This window comes from Melanerpes formicivorus, unplaced genomic scaffold, assembly GCF_026170545.1.
Source record: "Melanerpes formicivorus ecotype bairdi unplaced genomic scaffold, bMelFor1.0.p_v2 SCAF_15, whole genome shotgun sequence".
Taxonomy (NCBI): domain Eukaryota; kingdom Metazoa; phylum Chordata; class Aves; order Piciformes; family Picidae; genus Melanerpes; species Melanerpes formicivorus.
This window is the reverse complement of record NW_027142367.1, coordinates 15,204,126-15,224,472: the sequence shown is the minus strand read 5'-3', so window position 1 is coordinate 15,224,472 and position 20,347 is coordinate 15,204,126. Positions and strand designations below refer to the sequence as shown.

Below are 20,347 nucleotides of genomic sequence, written 5' to 3'. Positions count from 1 at the left end.
TTTTTTTTTTTTGGTAGTGGTTTCCTTTTTGCTGTTGGATTTAAATTTTAGTCTGTAGCGGTGGTTGGTTTGGTTGGTTTGTTGTTGGGTTTGTTGTTGCTTTTAAGCCAAAATAGAATAACTTGGAGGGATTCAAAGGACATTTTATGGACTAAAGCACAGAGGTGTGAAAAGGATAGGAGGCAACTGTTGCAAATGTTCATTCTGGTTTTTGGCAGAGGAAGTTTGTCTATCTCTCCTATTGGTGGGCCAATGTCCTCACCACTGTCTGTACAGAGAGAATACTGTTGTGGTTGTTTTGCTTAACTTTATTAAATATGCCTGGAACTTAAATAAAATAGTACAGTTTTGTGTTAAAATATTTAAATGTTTTATGTTCCTATAATTTATTGGAAAAATCTCAAATGATTTTCCTAGTTTAAAGAAAAGGAATGTGGAGTGAACATAAGCTGCAAAACTGAATGTGTGTTATATACACAAAGTATAAATAAATGATGTGATTTCTAGATTAAATTTTGCTGTCAGCTTAAGAGAAAACAACCCAAACATTTAATGGGTGTCCTCTGTTTATTTTGTTGTTTAGCTGGGAGGGTTTGTAACTGTTCAACCTGATCTAATTGAGCGTGCCCCTGCTTACTGCAAGAGGGGGTTGGACTAGAAAACCTTTGGTGGTCCCTTCCAACCCAGAGCATTCTGTGATTCTATGATTCGTTTAGCTCTGACCTCCGCATGAAGGGAATGGTATAAAGACTTTCTAAAAGCTGGGGTTCTTCCTTAGATTACAAATAAAACTTACACTTTTGATCATATTCCAGGAGGCTAAACTCACTTTAAGTCTGGTGCCTCTCATTGTTTTCCTGTGGGTGATTGAAGATGTCTAGCCAGAAGGGAACAGTAGGTTCTTGGATTTATGGGAGCTTTAAACGGCTGAGAATAATGGCATACACTCAAATGTGTTTAGAATCATGCTGGTCTTAAAAGAATTTTGAGACATGGCAAGTTGTGGGACATAGGGAGTACTATGCTACAGGTGAAGCACCAAGATCTCTCCCTCCCTTCAGCCGCAGGACTCTCCTTAATAACGCTGGAAGTTCAAATGAATCATTTATGAGCATCAGTAGACACATGGGTGGGGCTTCTTTGTAAACTGGTATTTTGTTGATGCAATATGTGTGACAGCCTTTTAGTTCTGAATATAAATGTTACTGAGAGGAAATTAGGTTGGATCGCAGAGGAGATCAGCCAGACCTTGCAGTGCATCTGGCTGAGGAGCAGGTACCTCTACCACTACTGTGCTACAGATACCAGTACATGTAGAAGAAAAATGGAAGGTGAGTGTCTTGAAACTTTATTCTGTACTGAAAGTGGAAATTAAATGGCCAGTTGTAGAAACTACATAAAATTGTAGGTATTGCTGTGTGGAATCAAGTTTAAGGATTACTTCTAGATTTTATTTATGGACTTTGTGAGAAAGGGAAATGTAACTTTTGCAAAAAAACCCTTCCTTTTTATAAAGGAAAAAGGAGAGCTCCAGAGAAGAATGGGTGAAACAACAGCCAGTGTTGAGGATAAGAAAAATGCATTGAAATGGATACATTTTATTTCCAGTATAAACTATAACATGCTAGTTTTCAGTACTCTCATTCTAAAAGCAATTATTTCACGATGGATACCTGAATTAGTCTCTCTGGAATGAAGGCTGACTGAGAACTGATAGATAAACCCCAATGAGTGGTATTGAAGATGGAGTTTCCACCTGAAAAACAGTAAGAGATGTGAAACTGAGTCGCTTTTAGTTTTTTTTTTTCTGAGCTCCCTTTGCTTGAGAAGGCAATTGTTAGCTTTGCCATCCAGTTGTGATAATTAATTCTGATAAGCCAACTGTGGGCTGACTTTAGAGAACTTTCCTGGGAAACATGTAACATCTCAACTTCCTGATGTTCTGGTTCAGCTGGATTGAGTGGATGAAGCGTGGTTGTGTTGCTTCATAAACGCCTCCAGAAGACGGGCGAGGATTTATCAGCTGCTTTCAGCCTTCTTGACCACAGGAATTTGTCATGTGTGCTGTAAGCACTTCTAATCCTTTCTGCTCAACCAGAACACTTTGCCTCATGGTTGACAACTGTCACTAGCACATGGAATTTTCAGTTCAGTTCTGTTACTTGTTCTTATCAGCAGGTGTAATGCATTCTTGAGCAATAATGATGTAATGCCTGGTCAGATATTTTTGGTCCGTGCTGATAGTGTTGCATATTTTTAACACAGTTATCACTTGAGCATGCATTTATCTGCTGATCTTTGCTGCAGAGCTCAATGATCAATGCATTACCAAATTTCACTGATTAGATGACAAAGTAGATTATTTTGGGTCAAGGAAACAAATCAGAAAAAGCTAGTTTGTGTTTTCTTTTTCCACCATACTCACCCTCCCAATTCATGTCAATTGGAATGATCAGAGGGCTGGAGAACCTCTCCTATGGAGATAGACTGAGAGAGTTGGGGCAATTCAGTCTAGAGAAGAGAAGGCACTGAGGAGACATGATTGTGGCCTTCCAGTATCTGAAGGGGCCCTACAAGAAAGCTGGTGAGGGAATTTTTAGGGTTTCAGATAGTGACAGGACTAAGGGGAATGGAACAAAACTAGAAGTGTGTAGATTCGGACTGGATGTTAGGAAGAAGTTCTTCACCATAAGGGTGGTGAGACATTGGAACAAGTTGCCCAGGTAGGTGGTGGAATCCCCATCCCTGGAAATTTTTAAGGCCAGTCTGGATGTGGCTCTGAGCAACCAGATCTAGTGTGAGGTGTCCCTGCCCATGGCATGGAGGGGGGGTTGGAACTAGATGATCCTTGAGGTCTCTTCCAGCTCTGACAATTCTATGATTCTAATTAAGACTTACTTCAGGATGTGATCTTGGGAAATTCCACTAGTTTGTGTTAAAAGTGTCCCAGTCCCATGGGTTTATATATGAGTCTCCTTTTAATTGGATACATCTTTGGTGGGAAAAATTACTTTCCTCTAAATACCAACTCTGTATTAGTGCTACTATAGTTAGAGAACTTGAGTTCTTTGGTTGTTCTGTAGGTTCAGCAGGATCAAACTTAACCCTTTGTAATTCAAATTACATACAAGGCTTTGTAGTTCAGTAAGCCCAGTTCCCAAAACTGCTGAGAATCTGTGGCTCACATTGTCATCAGTTAGAGTGAAACACTTTGGAAAATAAAAAAGGTTGTATGCAAATAAGTACAAATGTGTGTTTCCACCCATCCTTCTGGCACCAGCATCATAATTACCCCTATGAAGTGACTGACAGCCAGATAGGATGCCTTAGGGAGCTCTAAGTAAGATTTTTGTCAAGCACTTGGGATTTGTTATCAGAACTTTTTAAAACTTCAGAATTTGTGAATATTTCCTTCTCCATTAAGTTCCTCAAAGAGGTCTACAAATCTTTTATGTCTTTGTGAAATGCAGACTGATACATTTACATGCATATTTAGCAGCAATTAGAGAATCTCAGAGTCATAGAATGGTCTGGAAGGGAGCTCCAAAGGCCATCTAATCCAACCCCCACTGCAGTGAGCAGGGGCATCCTCAAATAGATCACAGAATCACAGAATTGTCAGGGTTGGAAGGGACCTCAAATATCATCCAGTTCCAACTCCCCCACCATGGACAGGGACGATCACTGGATACATAGAATACAGAGAATAAACCAGGTTGGAAGAGACCTTCAAGATCATCGCATCCAACCCATCAACCAATCCAACCCACCTAAACAACTAAACCATGGATCAGGTTGCCCAGAGCCCTGTCAAGTCTCACCTTGAATATCTCCCAGGATAAGGCCTCAACTCCCTCCCTGGGCAACCTGTTCCAGTGTTCCACTACCCTCATGGTGCAGAACATCCAATCTAAGTCTCCTGTTTTCTAGTTTGAAGCCATTACCCCTTGTCCTATATTATTAAATTGGGGGGAAATATTTATTTGTTATTTTTTTCTCTATCTCATTTAGAGTGCCACTTCAGCTTTCCAACATCTACATTTCTTTAATTTGCTTCATTATTTTATTACTTGTGTAAAAACCAAATCTCACCTGATAGCTACGTGCAAAACCTCCCATCTGTGGCTGGCAGGTAATTGTCTGTAGGCAGCATTTTTGTAGCACGCAGAGAATATTACAACACATTTTTTTTAAGTAAAGACTCTAATATCATCCCTTGGCATCAGGTATTTACAAAGCAAGGAATGATAAATAAAGATGTGCAACTTGTAGCACAGCTATAAAAATCAAAGTGTTATATAACTTTCTACCTGCAAGTGGAAACTTGTCAGGTGTTTTTATTGATGTGGGTCTCAATCTCATCGTTGCTGAATTTTTGAATGAAATTTTGGATGATTCTTTGGAGACACTTCTCTCTCTCTCACTTTTATCTCCTCTTTCATGCAATCCTGACCTCAGCCAATGATGGGAACTCCATTATCTAATTCCCCTATGTGTTCTTTTCTCCATCTTGCAGTTGTTGAGCTGGGAGAAGTTGACCTGAACTGTCCTTCCAACTGCCAGATCCATAATACCCATTTCTTTGGGACTGACAGGCAGATAATAAGGAGAGGACAAGCCTTCAGCTTTTATGCTCACTTCCAAAATCGGGATTGGGATGACTCTGTGGACCAGGCTGCTTTCACCGTGGAGACAGGTAGTCACTCCCAGACTCTGTGGTCTTTCCCAGTCCATTATGGGTTAGCAGTATTTCCCATAGGCTTCAGTGACAAATAGTATCTACTCATTCACCTTCTGTGTGAGGAGAACACCTCCCCCTAACTGAGGGCGTTCTGCTGATGCATAAAGTTTTCTTACTCTGCAGCAGAAATGACAAGTGAGAAAGAAATCCACCCTTGCAGGCTTTGCCTTGCAAATGATAGCTAAGCAAATTACTTGCCTTTTACATGTGCTTTGCTTAGTTTGATGGAAGTTGTGTTTATTTTCCTGAAAAGGTCTCCGATCCTGTGAATCAAATGAGACAAAATGTACCTTCCCAATGGGCAGATGTCTAGATCAAACCTGCTGGAGTGCTTCCTACAAAGTTCATCAGCCAAAATGCATCAGTATCAGTGTGTTTCCTCCCTCCAATGCCTGCATTGGCCGTTACATTCTCAATATGCAAATCACATCTTGTGGTCACACGTATCAGAGATGTCTGGGAGACTTTTACGTCCTGTTTAACCCCTGGTGTGCAGGTAAGAACTCTAGTGATAATCAGATAGTTTGAAGAAAAATACTGGTGGTGAGTAAAACTGTTGAATGTGTATGTTACTTAACTGGTGAGTAGGGAATACAGTCACAGAAATAACGAGAAACAGGAAGAGCTTATGTTTGGTTAGTTTGGGTTTTTTCCTTTGAGTTCAAACCTTACTCAAGCTAGAGTTTTCATTTGCTTTATTAATGGTAGTAGAGATGTAGTTTGGTTTTTTTCTCCCCCTCAGTTATACAAGGTCATGACAGGACAAGAAGCAGCTGGTAAAAACTGAAATAAAGGACACACCCTCTGAAAGTCAGAAGCACATTTTTACTGCGAGGGTGACAGAGCACTGCTACAGGCTGTCTCATGAAGTTGTGGAGTCTCCATACTTGGAGTTATTCAAAAGCTGTCCTGTCATGGTCCTGGGCAACTGACTGCAGGTGTCTCTGCTAGACCAGGGGTGTTGAAACAGACAATCTCCAGAAGTTCCTTCCAACATCAACCCTTCTGTGATATCACCATGAAACAACATAGTGCAAATGCAGATGGGATTCTGTAGATCGTGTTGTGGTAGCAAGCAGGTCTGGAGTTTGTAGGACCTTGCCAAAATCATGACATGGCAAATATTCACACTATCTGTGCTTTTGATTTCATCAGAATCAGATATGCACCTTTAAGTGCACAGTGTTTGACTCCTAGAACAGCTTAGTGTGAGGATAAATTGCAAGCTCTGTAATTCAGGCGTACTACGTCAGGGAAAGACTTATTAAAGATCTTATCTAGCTGTAAGTAGAAAGGAATCGTCTGTGGACATTTAAAGAGCCCACACCCTCAAATGGTAAAACTACATGTTTAGAAAAAGGCATCCAGGAAAACAGAAGATAGCAGAACTGCTATAAATGTACATGCTGTCTGACTGATAGCTCTGCATCTTTTCCAGATGACCCTGTCTATATGGACAACCAGGCTCATAGAGAAGAATATGTTCTTAATGAACATGGGATACTCTATGAAGGAGTTCACAAGCATATTACTTCTCGACCATGGCATTTTGGACAGGTACTTTTTGGACACTTCTTCAGAGGTTTATGTTATCCATAAATGGATAAATGAAATGGCTTTTTGATTGCTTGGTTGTTTTTTTCTTTCTTCTTCTTTTCAGTAGTGCATGCTATGTTATGGAGGGTAAAATGTTTTTAGGACCAGTTCAGGCTATGCATGCAGAAAGCTAGCTAACCACACATGCTCAGAATTTTGGAATATAAATGAAAACAACATAAAGCAGATTAAATACAAAAGTACACTAGATATAAAAGGTAATAAATATATACAAATGCATATGCACATATACAACTAGACAATAGCTCAGCTATTCCCCTATACAGAGCCCACCTTGTACACAAATGCAGCCCATGTACCACTGGACAAAGCCCAGAGGGCTGTGTACCAGCTAAGTTATCTCCTCCTCCTCCTAGCCAGTGCTCTTACCAGTAGCTGAAACAATGATTGGTGGAGAGAAGTGAAAACAAAGATCAAAAGGGAAGCAAAGAAGGAAAAACAAAGAAGGAGAAGAGAAAGAACAAGCTATGCTCCCAAACTACATAGAGATTTGCAGAACCAATGAAATGGAATGAATTTGTCATTTATATTCTGTTCAGCCCCTTTGAGATAGTCCATCCCACTAGACAAGAATTCTCTGGAAAAACTTATTTACAATTAGGACACTAATCCCTTAACCTGTAACAAAAGCAAAGTGCAAATCTCACCCTAGCCCAACCAACTGGAAGTTTTCTGTAGTAAAATTAAGGAAACTGCAGAATGTTCTAGAAAAGGTGCTTCTGAAAGAAAATTGTTCCATTGGCCAAACATCAGAAAAAATGGCATCTCTTGCCCTTAGATTATTTTCTTCAGTCAGATAGACAAAACCATGCAGACCGCTAGGAGGTCAGAGAAAGGTTAGAGGAGGAGAGAGCCAGCTCATAGCTGTGAAGAAATTAAGATTATAGACAAGACAGGAACTTTATCAATGCGAGAAATTCCTGATGCCTGTGTTAACTTCTCCTTCCTTAGTTTGAAGATGGGATTCTGGATATCTGCTTGAAGATCCTAGACATGGGTGCAAGTTACCATCACGGCTCTGACCGTGACCGTTGTTGGCGCAATGACCCTGTGCATGTCAGCATGGTGGTAAATCACATGGTAAGATCTCTAGTGGTGTGTCACCTCTGAATAGATCAGCTCACGCTTCATTATGTTATAGAAGAACAAATTATGCTATAATCTAACAGAGGGGAAATTCTTCCTGTGCTCAGATTCACAGGAACAACTAATTTGTAGCACTAATTTCTGGTGATCTTGTGATGCACTTAGGATGTGAAGATGTGATCAGCTATTTGAAGATGTTGGTGTTTTCTTTTCTCTTTCTAGATAAGCAGCCATACTACCAACAGCATCATGAAGATTCCAGAAAATAATGATTATCTGAAAGGAACAAAACCGTTTTCCTGGAATGGAAGTGTCCCTATTCTTCAGCAGTGGTACAATGGCAGATGCAGACCAGTCAGATATGGGTACTGCGGGTCTCTTGCTTCAGTAATGTGCACAGGTATGATATTTCACTCTGTCCTTACCTAGTTATAGATTTACAGATGGCATTGGGTTGAAAGGGACCCTCAAAGATCATCCTGACCACCCCCCCTGCAATGAGCAGGGACACCTTCCACTAAACCAAAGAAAAGAAGATAGAAATCTTGGATCAAAACCCTCTGACCCTGAAAACTACTGGAAGAATATTACTCATAAGCATTTTACTAGAAAAAAAATGGGATATTTTTCCCTTATTATAATATGGAATGGCTGTTAACACAGTGTTTATTATCAGCCTAATGCTTTCCTATGCAGTGTGAAAAGCAAGAAGAAAGGCACTACTGTCTTCTCTGTGACCTTTATACCCTGCAACTATCAATACTGCAGCTTTTATCAAAACACAGAGCAAGCTGAGTATTGTGGATCAAAAATTTACCCTTTGGGTAAGGTCTGAAGGAGAAGACAAAATGCTGTTATGAACAGGAATAAGACCTCTAGAAATGTCTTCTCCAAACCACAAAATCATCAGGCTACCTTCTTTCACTGCAAACAATGAACTAAATACTAGAGGCAAAAAATTCTGTGTTCCAGCTTTATACCATTAATTTCCTAACCTGCTTCTACACTGATGAAAATCAAAGTGATATTCCATAGCTGAATCTGATTGTACTATAGTCCATTTACCAAAGAAACCCCCAAATTACAGTGTTGTATTAATGCAGGATCAGTTTCATTGTTTCTGAGCCAGGTTTGCATTATTTAAACCTGGGAAAGTTACAGGCCAGTCCTTTCTATGAAGTTCTTTTTAAACTACTTTTCAACCACTAGAAAGTTTTGAAGACAGAATCACTGCATCCCAAATAGTATAGACTTCTGTTATTTGTCTAGTGACCAGTCCAGTCCTGATGCTTGACACCTCCTATATGTAGTGTTTACCTACCTGCAATGTGGACTATAGGATAATTATTTATGAAATAAGTGAAAGATTTTCTTGGTTAACTACCATTTGCAGTGACTCATTAATTTTACTTTTTTTCCCTTACAGTGATGAGGTGTTTGGGAATTCCAAGCCGTGTGGTCACAAACTTCTGTTTTCCAAGCTCAATTGAGAACCCCCTCGGTGTCAACGAGATTTTTGACTCTACTGGGAAAAACCTGTGTGGTAAAGACAAGCTATGGTAAGTAAGAAGCAAACAAACTCTTGGGTTTGTCAAAAACTAAATGATAGTGTGAATCTTGCAGAGCAGTATCACAGGATGTTAGGGGTTGGAAAGGACCTCTGGAGATCTTTGAGTCCAATCCTTCCTAGAACAGGACTGTAGTGCAGGTCTCATAGTTTCATAGTTTCATTCAGGGTTGGAAGGGACCACAAGGATCATCTAGTTCCAACCCCCCTGCCATGGGCAGGGACACCCCACACTAGATCAGGCTGGACAGAGCCTCATCCAGCCTGCTCTTAAACACCCCCAGGGACGGGGCCTCGACCACCTCCCTGGACAACACATTCCAGGGTTTCACCACTCTCATGGTGAAGAACCTCCTCCTCATATCTAGCCTGAATCTCCCCACCTCCAGCTTCATTCCATTCCCCCTAGTCCTATCACTGCCTGAGATCCTGAGAAGTCCTTCCCCAGCCTTCCTGTAGGCCCCCTTCAGATACTGGAAGGCCACAATTAGGTCACCTCGGAGCCTTCTCTTCTGCAGACTGAACAGCCCCAACTCCTTCAGTCTGTCCTCATAGGAGAGGTGCTCCAGCCCTCTGATCATCCTTGTGGCCCTTCTCTGGACACGTTCCAGCACCTCCACATCCCTCCTGTAATAGGGGCTCCAGAACTGGACACAGTACTCCAGGTGGGGTCTCACCAGGGCTGAGTAGAGGGGGAGGATCACCTCCCTCGACTTGCTAGCCACACTTCTCCTGATGCAGCCCAGGATCTGATTGGCTTTGCTGGCTGCAAGAGCACATTGAGAGCTCATGTTGAGCTTTTTGTCCACCAGCAGTTCTCGCAGGAACATGTCCAGACAGGGCATGAAAGTCTCCAGAGAAGAAAACTCCACAACCTCTCTGGGGAGCCTGTTCTGCTGCCCTGTGACCCTTACAGTAATGATGTTCTTCTTCATGTTGAGGTGAAACTTCCTGTGTTGTAGTTTACATCCATTGCCCCTTGTCCTATCACAGGACACAAATGAGCAGAAGCTGTCCCTGTCCCTTCCTTCCTGACATCCAGCCCTCAGATATTTATAGACATTGATAAGATCCCCTCTCAGTCTTCTCCTCTCCAGACTAAAAAGACTCAGGTGTCTCAGCCTTTCCTCCTAAGGCAGTGCTCCAGTCCCTTCATCATCCTTGTAGCCCTCCACTGAACTCTCTCAAGTTGATCCCCATCCTTCTTGAACTGGATGCAATATTCCAGATGGGGCCTCACCAGGGCAGAGTAGAGGGGGAGGAGAACCTCCCTCGATCTGCTGGACATACTCTTCTTAATGCATGCCAAGATACCAGTATATCTCTTTTTATGTTGTGGCAAGGCCTAACAATGAAGTTTCCTGATAATGCATTTCAAAAACTTGAAATTACTGAAGAGGCTGTCTACTATATTTAAATAAAAAGAAAGAAAAAATGTCAACTAAACACTTGTGAGAATAAGGCCATCGATCTTAGTAGTTGGAAAAACATTCGGTAGATCAGGAAATACAAGGGACAATTTATCACAAATTAGGACTATTATCTTCTGTCATAATCACTTGGTTGATAATTGTGTTGTCTTCCTGAGATTCCTTATCAGGGATTGCTCCATTCTTGTAAACCTTTCCATTCACATTCATATAACTGTGATATCATCACTCATCACAGCAGACTGTAGTGTTTTCATCCTTGGCTCATATGTTCATAGCTTCACTGCAGCAGAAATTTGTTTGTATCCAAGTTTCATCTGTGAGATCTTTTCTGCCCTTTCACATGTAAAAAAATGTGGTGAAACTGAAGTGCTAAGGGAATGAAGATCTTATTTTAGCACAAAAGGCAAAGTTTTATTCTTTGTTAAACCATTAATATGTTTTTAAAGAACCAGGAGTAAAATGTTAGGAAATTAAACTATTTAAATAAAAGTACTGTGTTGGCATGTTATAAAAAGGGCTATGAGAAGAATGTTTTGCAACTAGGTCTGAAGGATTCTAGAACAAATGTCCAGTCTGAGTGATATTAAGCAAAACAAAGAACTCCTCTCCCCAGACATCACTAACTGTGTTAATTCATAGGAGGCCTTCCACTGGTTGAAAGGTTCTCTCTGACATATTTTTCCTCCATTGTAAGACACTGAACTTGATGATCCAAGAGATGTCTTTAATCCTACAGGAGATACCACTGCTGGACTGAATCTTGGATGGCTCGCAGAGACTTAAATCAGTGCTGTGGTGACTGGCAGTGTCTGGATCCAACACCTTTGGAAACTGGCAGAGGTAACTGTTTGCTCTAACTGCAATTTTTTTCCTCATCTTATGTCACTGAGTTTATCTGTTACTCATTTCACAACCTATTGTTTTAGGTTTAGCTTGCAGTGGCCCTACATGGGTTCGAAGCATCAGAGAGGGGGAACTGGACTTGGACTATGATGGTCATCATATGTTTTCTCGTGTGAATTCCAACTATGTTGGCTGGCTTGCCCAAAACAACGCCAATAGGACAAAATTCTTCTGTGATGCTTGGCCGTGTGGACAACATCTAATCACCAAGAGTGTTGGCAGTGAGCAATTTGAAGATATCACTGGGGCTTACAAGTATGAACTAGGTGAGATGACAAGGCATTACATGGATTTCAGGACATTTTAAATGCTAATAATAGAAAATTATCAATGTAATCTGTCCCATGTTAAAATGAGTAGAATAATTTGGAGTTGTCTTTATGAGGAAGAAGAAAATACCCTTCTGTTCCCAGACCTCGATTCTTAAACTTCTAATCATATTTAGATGATGCAAACAAAACACACAACAATTAATTCCAGATAAGATGGGATAGGATAGGATAGGATAGGATAGGATAGGATAGGATAGGATAGGATAGGATAGGATAGGATAGGATAGGATAGGATAGGATAGGATAGGATATTTCAGTAGGAAAGGACTTACAATGATCATCTAGTCCAGCTGCCTGACCACTTCAGATCTGACTAAAAGTCAAAACACATTAATACTCCAATACTGAGCCCGGTACTGTGTATAAGAAGGACATTGAATTGCTGAAGTGGGTCCAGATGAGCGCATGAAGATGATCAGAGACCTGGAACCACCTCCTCTATGGGGACAGGTTACTAAAGTTGGGGATGTTCAGCCTGGAGAACAGAAGGCTCTGGGAGACCTTAGAGCAGCTTTCCAGGATCTGAAAGGGGCCTACAAGAAAGCTGGGAAGTGAAATTTACAAGGACTTGTGGTGATAGGATGAGAGGGAATGGACTGAAGCTTGAGAAGGGCAGATTTAGACTGGAGATTAGGATGACATTCTTTGCAGTGTGAGTGGTGAGACACTGAAAGAGGCTGCCCAGGGAGGCCATGGATAGCCCCTTCCTCAGGGTATTCAGAGACAGGTTGGATGAGGTTTTGACTAACCTGGTCTAGTGGAAGGTGTCCCTGCTCATGTCAGCATGTTGGAACTAGATGATCTTTAAGGTCCCTTCCAACCCAAACCATCCTATGAATCTATGATACTGATTACTGACTTTCATCTTCCAGTAGTAAGAAAGAGTTCAACCAGCAAAGTTGCCTAAAGGACTGAAGAATGATCACAATGATCATCTAGTCCAAATGCATAGATGTGGCTTCTTGTGCTTTCAGTAGATTCATTCTCATGTCACCTTCTTCAACAGGCTCTGTGAAAAACAAAGAAGCCTATTATCGAGCGTACAGAAGAATCCACCCAGGCTACTGCAATGCTTCCAACTGCCATATTGAGAGAGAGTTATCATCTCTGAAAAACCCTTTTTTGAGTGACTCTGGTGTTAACATGAGGTTAAAGATGGCTAACTGCCCGATGTATGGTGAAGATGTCCAGCTGCACTGGCAACTTGAAAATCTGCGTAATGAAAACAAGACCCTGAAGTTTCATTTGTGCGCACAAATCATCACCTACAGTGGCTGCCCAATGGATCAGTTTTGGAAAGACAGTGTGAATGTCACCTTAGGTCCAAGGGAAGGTAAGAACATCAATTGCTCATTTCAGGAGTTTTGTATTCAGGAGGATTCCTGACAGTGGTGAGAGATGAAATTAATGCAGTGTTAAATATTGACAGCTGAATTAAGAAGAGTGTGTCCAGCAGATCAAGGGAGGTTCTCCTCCCCTCTGCTCTGCCCTGGTGAGGCCCCACCTGGAATATTGCATCCAGTTGTGGGCTCCCCAGTTCCAGAGGGATAGGGATCAACTTGAGAGAGTCCAACGGAGGGCTACAAGGATAATGAAGAGACTGGAGCACTGCCTTAGGAGGAAGGCTGAGAGACCTGAGTCTTTACAGTCTGGAGAGGAGAAGGCTGAGAGGGGATCTTATCAATGTCTATAAATATCTGAGGGCTGGGTGTCAGGAAGGAAGGGACAGCCTCTGCTCATTTGTGTCCTGTGATAGGACAAGGGGCAATGGATGTAAACTACAGTATAGGAAGTTCCACCTCAACATGAGGAGGAATTTCTTCACTGTGAGGGTCATATCACTGGAACAGACTCCCCAGAGAGATTGTGGAGTTCCTTCTGGAGACTTTCAGGCCCTGTCTGGATACGTTCCTGTGCAACCTGCTCTAGATGCTATGGTTCTGCTCTGGCAGGGTGGTTGGACTCAAAGATCTCCAGAGGTCCCTTCCAACCTCTAACATAATGTGATCCTGTGAATTCCCTTTAGGATGATCACTCAAAAGTTAACAGAGTGTCAATACTACATGTATAGTGGCAGGGAAATTAGAGTCCTTCTTTTATTTCTCAAACTTAGAGATTCTTATGATCATTTAAAATCTTTTTCCTATTAAAAGTTCAATTCCAGGTTCTACATTCAGGGTAAAGAGAAAGTTGTAACTGTCTGTCAGAAAAGCAATTTGTTTCCTTGAGCCAGAAGATATCATCCAGTGTAAAACTCTTCTTTTGAGCAGTAAAACAATTATTTCTAGATACAGTATGAGCTGGTAAGTGCAAAGATATATCAGAACATAAGCACTTGTTTTCATGGCTAATATCTTTATCCAGAATTTAAAATTATCCTTTTAATTAAAGCACATTAGGAGACAAAATTTCATACCTGATGTTACCTGATACTCATGTCAAGCTTTCATTTGCCCACATTTGAATTATGGCTTTAACAATTATACTGGAGTGGAAGTTTTAATAATAATCAGAAGAATCAATCAGAAGATGACTCAGAATCATAACAAAACCAACAACAATAAAAAGCAACCAACCCCCTTCTGCAGGCACTGATATATTAACTGAAAACTACGCAGCTGCTAGATGGTAGCATTAGAATAGAATAGAATAAACCAGGTTGGAAGAGACCTTCAAGATCATCGCGTCCAACCTATCATCCAACACCACCTAATCAACTAACCCATGCAACCAAGCACCCTGTCAAGTCTCCTCCTGAACACCTCCAGGGATGGTGATTCCACCACCTCCCCGGGCAGCCCATTCCAATGGGCAATCACTCTCTCTGTGTAAAACTTCCTCCTGACCTCCAGCCTGAACCTCCCCTGGCGCAGCCTGAGACTGTGTCCTCTTGTTCTGGTGCTGGCTGCCTGGGAGAAGAGACCAACCTCTGCCTGTTTACAACTCTCCTTCAGGTAGTTGTAGACAGCAATAAGGTCACCCCTGAGTCTCCTCTTCTCCAGGAAGTCTCCTCTTCTCCAGGAACATCACCCTAAGCCAGGAAAAATCATGTTTGTTTTCAAAGGTGTTGTGATAACTTAATATTTAATGAAGCCATTTTAAGTGGCAGTTAAACTTTAGGAGGGAGTGGAAATATCAGGTGGAAAAACAGGAAAAAACAAAAGAATATTTAAAATAATATTTCTTTTTACAGTGAAAAAAATTCCACTGTGTATATCATACAGTCAATATGGACCTTATCTCTGTGACCACAACATTATGAAAGTGGTTGCAGTCTCAGATCCAGAGTGTGGAGAAGTTCTGATGGTGAGCAGGGACATCGTGATCAACAGGCCACCTGTAATCGTAAAGGTAAAGAACTTTAACTGTGGCTTCTTTGATCTAAGGAACAGACTTAGGGACTCATATGGACCAATTCCTAGGTTGGCAATGCTGATAAACATGAAATTCTTTGGGTTTTTTTTTTCCCTTTTATTGTATTTTTTTAATTGCAGCAAGATCAATGTGGTTTTAAATGCATACCGGTTGTATAATGATCATAGAAGTAGATAAGAAAGAAGTATGGATCTTTTTTTTTAACATATATTTATTTTGTTAATTTTGTAAGGGTTGCAAAACATCAAATGTGTGCTTGTTTTTATTTGTTCAATTTTCTGACTAGCTTCTGAGCCAGCCCAAGCTGAAAGTACCATGTACTGCAGAGATCTCCTTCTGCAATCCTCTCCAGGAAGATATGAAGAACTGTGTGATGACATTAGAAGGCTGTGGTTTATTCAAAGAGCCAATGACCATTGAGTAAGATCATCAATTATTTAAATGGGGAGAACACTGAGGAGTTGTCTGAGGCTTGCTAAGTCAGAGCAGGTTTTGAGAAAAACAATAGTTCTGATATTTTTTGTTATTTAGGACACGAACAGGACTTTTTTGCTCTTTATTACTTAGAGGCTCCATTAAAAACCTCACTCTTCTTGAAACTGATGGATCATTTAGAGCTGACAGGATATGCTGCACCTTCCTTTTTCTCAAGCTTTAATTTAAATGTGAGTTTCAAATTGCTGTCTGAAAGGGAGTGTGCTCTTTTCTTTACAGAAAAAAAAACCCCAACCAATTCTAGCTGAATCTTCCATCACTTGTAATCCCACTGAGTTTATAATAGAATTCCTCTCAGTATTCACCAACTGGCATGACACACATGAACAATTAGGAAATGACAGTGAGAAATAGCGATATGCATTCTGAGTGCATAACACATTGATCACAGGAAGCTGAAAACTTCCAGGATTCTCTAATATCCAAGGAAAAGTAGCTGTTAATTAATATGCAGTGCTGTGCTTCGTGACAAGGAGAACTGACAGAAGTATGACTAGTTTTGAAGGCAAGCAATTAAGAATTGTACTCACTGAATAATAATTAACTTAGTTCTGCATAGCTACCAGATCCAACTTAAGGATACTGGAATTGTTCAGCCTGGAGAAGGCTCCAGTGAGACCTAATATAAGCCTTCCACTACTTGAAAGGGCACTTTCAAGGCTGGAGAAGGACTGTTTTCAAAGGCCTGCAGTCACAGGATGAGGGGCAGTGGTTTGAAATGAGAGAAAAGGAGATTTAGATTAGATGTTAGGAGCAAGTTCTGCACCGTGAGGGTAGTGCAACACTGGAACAGGTTGTCCAGGGAGGTAGTTGAAGCCCCATCCTTAGTGATGTTCATCATCAGGCTCAACAGGGCTTTGAGCAACCTGATCTAGTGGAGGATGTCCCTGCATACTGCAAGGGGGTTGGACTAGATGACCTTCCAACCATTCTGTGATTCTATGAAATGGGAAGCAGAAAACACATCTTTTGGGCAGAAAGGTTCTACATATTTAAGGATTCAATAGAGTGCCATGAATAAGTTTCCAGTTACAATTATGGGAGTTTTTCAACTCTTCTTTTGAGACAGGACCACACTTTCCACAACACACAATGTGTTGGCTCTTTTTTGGAGGAAGGTAAGAATAACAAAATTGTCATAACTTTTCATCACAGCAAATCAAGCCTACTTGTGTGCACTCATCTTAGAGCACTCCAGATCATTGAGTTACTTGGATTCCTAACTGTTTTCCTTCTCTTGGTCCAGTCTGGGAACACTGGCCGCCAACCAGCAAGCACGGACCGTCGTGGAGTTCACACCTTACAGGCTTGGCAGCCACCGGCTCCTGGCCAATTTGGGATGCCACAAGTTTGCCTACTGCAAGGGATGTGCCAAGGCTGAAGTCTGTTGTTCTGCAGGCCAGAATGGCATCCTGCCTGTCAGCCAGAATGGATCAGTCCCAGTGTGTGAGAATGGCTCTGTCCCCATGAACAGCTCTGGGCCCATGCCTGTGGCAGACCCTGCATTCAACTCCATGTGTGAATATATATGTATCCCAGTGTGCAACCCAAACTGCAATGCAGGGGGCCAGCCTGTGTACGACTTCGTGTACCTTCCTGCAGGCCACCCCTTATGCAACTCCATCTGCAACCAAGGCTTCGGTCCAAGCATGAATCCTGGTTTTGACTTGGGATGTGATCCAGGCTTCCGTGTCATATGCGAGACTGTGCCTTCTGCTACCTGCACCCAGATGCCTCCAACTGTGTATGGCTCCATGCCCGCTCCAGCATCCAACCCCATGTGCCCCCCTATGCCTCACGTGGTGTTTGAGACGGGTGCTGCCCCTGCACAACAACCTGGAGCTGGAGGGGGGCCAGCTTCCTACTCTGTTTCTGTCCCCGCGAACAATGCAGTGAGTGCCCTGCTGACCCACTTCATGGCTGGCTCTGGCCCCACTGCAGCAGCTCAGACAGTCCCTACACATATGTCTGCTCCGACAGCTCACACCGTCTGCTCTCCTGTAGTCCACACCATGGGCAGCCCCATGCCAGCAGCAGCTCCGCTTTCAATGCCTGGTGCCACCATGCATGTTGTCTGTGGCTCTGCACCCTCTCCCACCACCCAGCCTCCATGTGGCCCAGTGGTCTCCCTGCCCTCCCAACCTCTGAGCACCCCTGTAGCCCATGGCGTGTGTTCCCCCGGCCCTGCGGCCTCCCCGGTGCCGCACGCTGCTGCCCGTAGTGCCACCCCAGCGGGGCTGCAGATGGGGAGTGCCCAGGCAACCCACTCACGGTGCTCACCGGCCCCTCGTCCTGTGGGACCCCCAGCGGCACACTCGCTGTGCTCCCCGGTTTCCCGCCCGGTGGGACCCCCTGCAGCCCACTCGCTGTGCTCCCCCATCTCTGTCTCACTGGGGACGACGGCGGCCCGCCCCAGCAGCTCGCCTGCTGCTTGCGCTGAGGACGCGCCGGCAGAACGCCTCCCGTGCGCCCCAGCCCCGCGCCCGCTGGCAGCCACCACCGCCCGCTCCCTCTGTGCCCCCACATCGCGTTCCATCTCCCGCCTCGTAGGCACCCCGGGCTCTCGCTCGCTGTGCGGCCCGCAGTGGGGCCCTTCCGGTGACACCACCACTCGCTTTGGCTCCCTCTCCACGTGGGCTCCCAACTCCCGCTCAGCGTGGAGCCCCTCGGGGCGCTTGGGCTACTCCCCCTTGTCCCGCACAGCCTACAGCGCTCTCTCACGCCCTCCGTACAGCTCCTTCTCCCGCTCCTCCCTCAGCACCTTGTCCCGCCCCGCCTACAACACCCTGTCCCGCTCCACCTCTCCCTCTGCTTATGCCACCCTGCCCCGCTCCGCGTCACGACCCTCCAGCAGCACCCTGGCCCAGGCAGGGTCCCGCACAGCCTGGAGCTCTGGGAGGGACACCCTCACCTATTTCAGACGCAAATATCTGTAATGGAGAGAGACCTGGGGAAAAGTTGAAGCCAGAGAGTTAAAGCAGATGCTTAGAAAGAGTTTAGGGTGATGGAGAGCAGCGTTGTAGTCCTGAGCATTTATCCACATATTTGAGATGTGCCAGAAAGCAGGCTGCTGGCCAACTGCTGAGGGATGCATTTGATGGAATACATGTCTTGAGATAGAGTGCAGTGGAAGTGACAAATGAATGTGCTCCCCATGGAGCCATCGTGACAATAGTTGCACAGGGCAGGTAATCAGATTTGCTTGCTTGGCCAAGCTGGTTTATAAATGATGTGCTTTCACTCTCTCTTCTCTTGATTTCTTGCAATGCATATTTCTCAGATCTCCCTAGGCCACAGAACTTGTAGCAAATCTCTTTCCCTGCATGAAATGTGCTGTCCTTGGGACACTGCAAAGAGGCAGATGCAGACCTGCCTTATGTCTCACCTAACAAGCACTGGGCTCATGCGTCCAGGCACTGTCATGGCTCAGGCCAGTTCTGCATGCACTCATGCAAGACAATGAAAACTGGGGAGGTCATGGACTGGCTAAATTGTTACAGATCACCTGAAGTGTTTAGGGAAAAACAGCCCCCAAAAGCCCAATTGTAATAAATTTAGTATTACTGCTTTTGATGTATTAACAGTTCCAGTATCAAGGATTCAAAGGTCAGATTAGGAAGGCTGAAGAACTCGATGAACAATTAACAGCAGTTTATTGGCTTTCACAGCTGAATGATTTTCACGCAGCATATTCCAAACATTTTCACACATATATTGCATGCATTTAGGTTCATGGGAAAAGCTCCAATTTCAGGACTGCCTGTCAAGGAAATTTCCTTCACCAGGCCTGAAGTAGATAAGGCAGCATCATAACTTTTCTTTCCAACACCCAGCCCTCCCAACAGAAAAATGAAGAAGTTGAGTGAAAATGAATTGCGTCTTCTTCAGATGTGTGGTGCTGTTGCAATGCTAACCTTCTCCCAGTCTTTTAGGAACCAAACTTATACATTACTGGAATGGAACAGTCCCCAGATTTTGTGTTTTCACGTCAGAATTTTGAGATTCCTAACATGACTTCCTATTCCTCTGTTATTTTCCTCTAGTGCTCCCTTATTTTTAGTAGCCAGCATTGGTGGGGTTTTCTGGTAAGATAATTTTGCTGTAGTACTTCAGTAGTATCATTGTAGTTCACAGCTCTATGCTCTGTGATGAGATTGAATAACCGTCCTTGGATTTTGAAAGGTGTGGTGTCAGATGGAAGCAATGAACATGCCAGCACTATCACCTACACAGTAACTCTGAAGTGTATTTGCCTTGATGTTGGTAGTAGAGTCATAACTCAGTGACTTGTTTTGTATGGTTTCAGTAGTCTCTGTTAGGTATTTACTGAGAATTTCTTTGCCTGCCTGACAATAAAAACAGAAATTTAAAACCCATCTCTTGTTTTGGTTTCACCTTTTTTGCTAATACCCCTTCAAAAGTGGTGAATAAGTCTCTCCACATGTACTGGAGTGTGGAATATTCCTTCCATTCAGTTTCTGTTATATTTCCTCTACCTTTTTGTGAAGTCTGAAACCAGACTTGAAAATAAGGTCTATAGATTTCCTACTCTACCTGAACTACTCAGTTTGGTCTTAGAAGAAAAATTCAGTCATCCTCTTTCCTCCCAGTGAAGCTCTGCATTTGCAGATGCTGCTTGAGGTCTCCCCTCGCTTTCATGGTCTGCAAAACTTGCAATCCACAAAACGCCAAAATCTTTGGGTGGCAGAGGAAGAGATACAAAAGCTAACAACATGGCCTATTTAGTGTCCACAGTACATGGCACCTACATCTTTACCAAGTAACATTTCACATCTCT

General features: G+C 43.0%; 1 protein-coding gene across 1 annotated transcript; it reads left to right on the top strand.

Annotated features, from left to right (window-relative positions):
- The first annotated feature begins 1,214 nt into the window (after positions 1-1,214).
- Positions 1,215-19,919, top strand: LOC137445715 (protein-glutamine gamma-glutamyltransferase 5-like). The gene is made up of 13 exons (XM_068147684.1): positions 1,215-1,331; positions 4,517-4,696; positions 4,995-5,237; positions 6,180-6,298; positions 7,310-7,438; positions 7,667-7,844; positions 8,871-9,003; positions 11,181-11,284; positions 11,371-11,613; positions 12,686-13,012; positions 14,873-15,030; positions 15,341-15,474; positions 16,796-19,919. Exons 1-13 carry the CDS (start codon positions 1,325-1,327, stop codon positions 18,483-18,485), a joined length of 3,645 nt encoding a protein of 1,214 aa, XP_068003785.1. The 5' UTR covers positions 1,215-1,324; the 3' UTR covers positions 18,486-19,919.
- The last annotated feature ends 428 nt before the right edge of the window (positions 19,920-20,347 follow it).

Excerpts from the sequence above, each read along its gene's own strand:
- LOC137445715 (XM_068147684.1), top strand. Across the intron at positions 9,004-11,180 it reads TGTGGTAAAGACAAGCTATG|GAGATACCACTGCTGGACTG; the intron begins GTAAGTAAGAAG and ends TTAATCCTACAG. Across the intron at positions 15,031-15,340 it reads GGCCACCTGTAATCGTAAAG|CTTCTGAGCCAGCCCAAGCT; the intron begins GTAAAGAACTTT and ends TTTTCTGACTAG.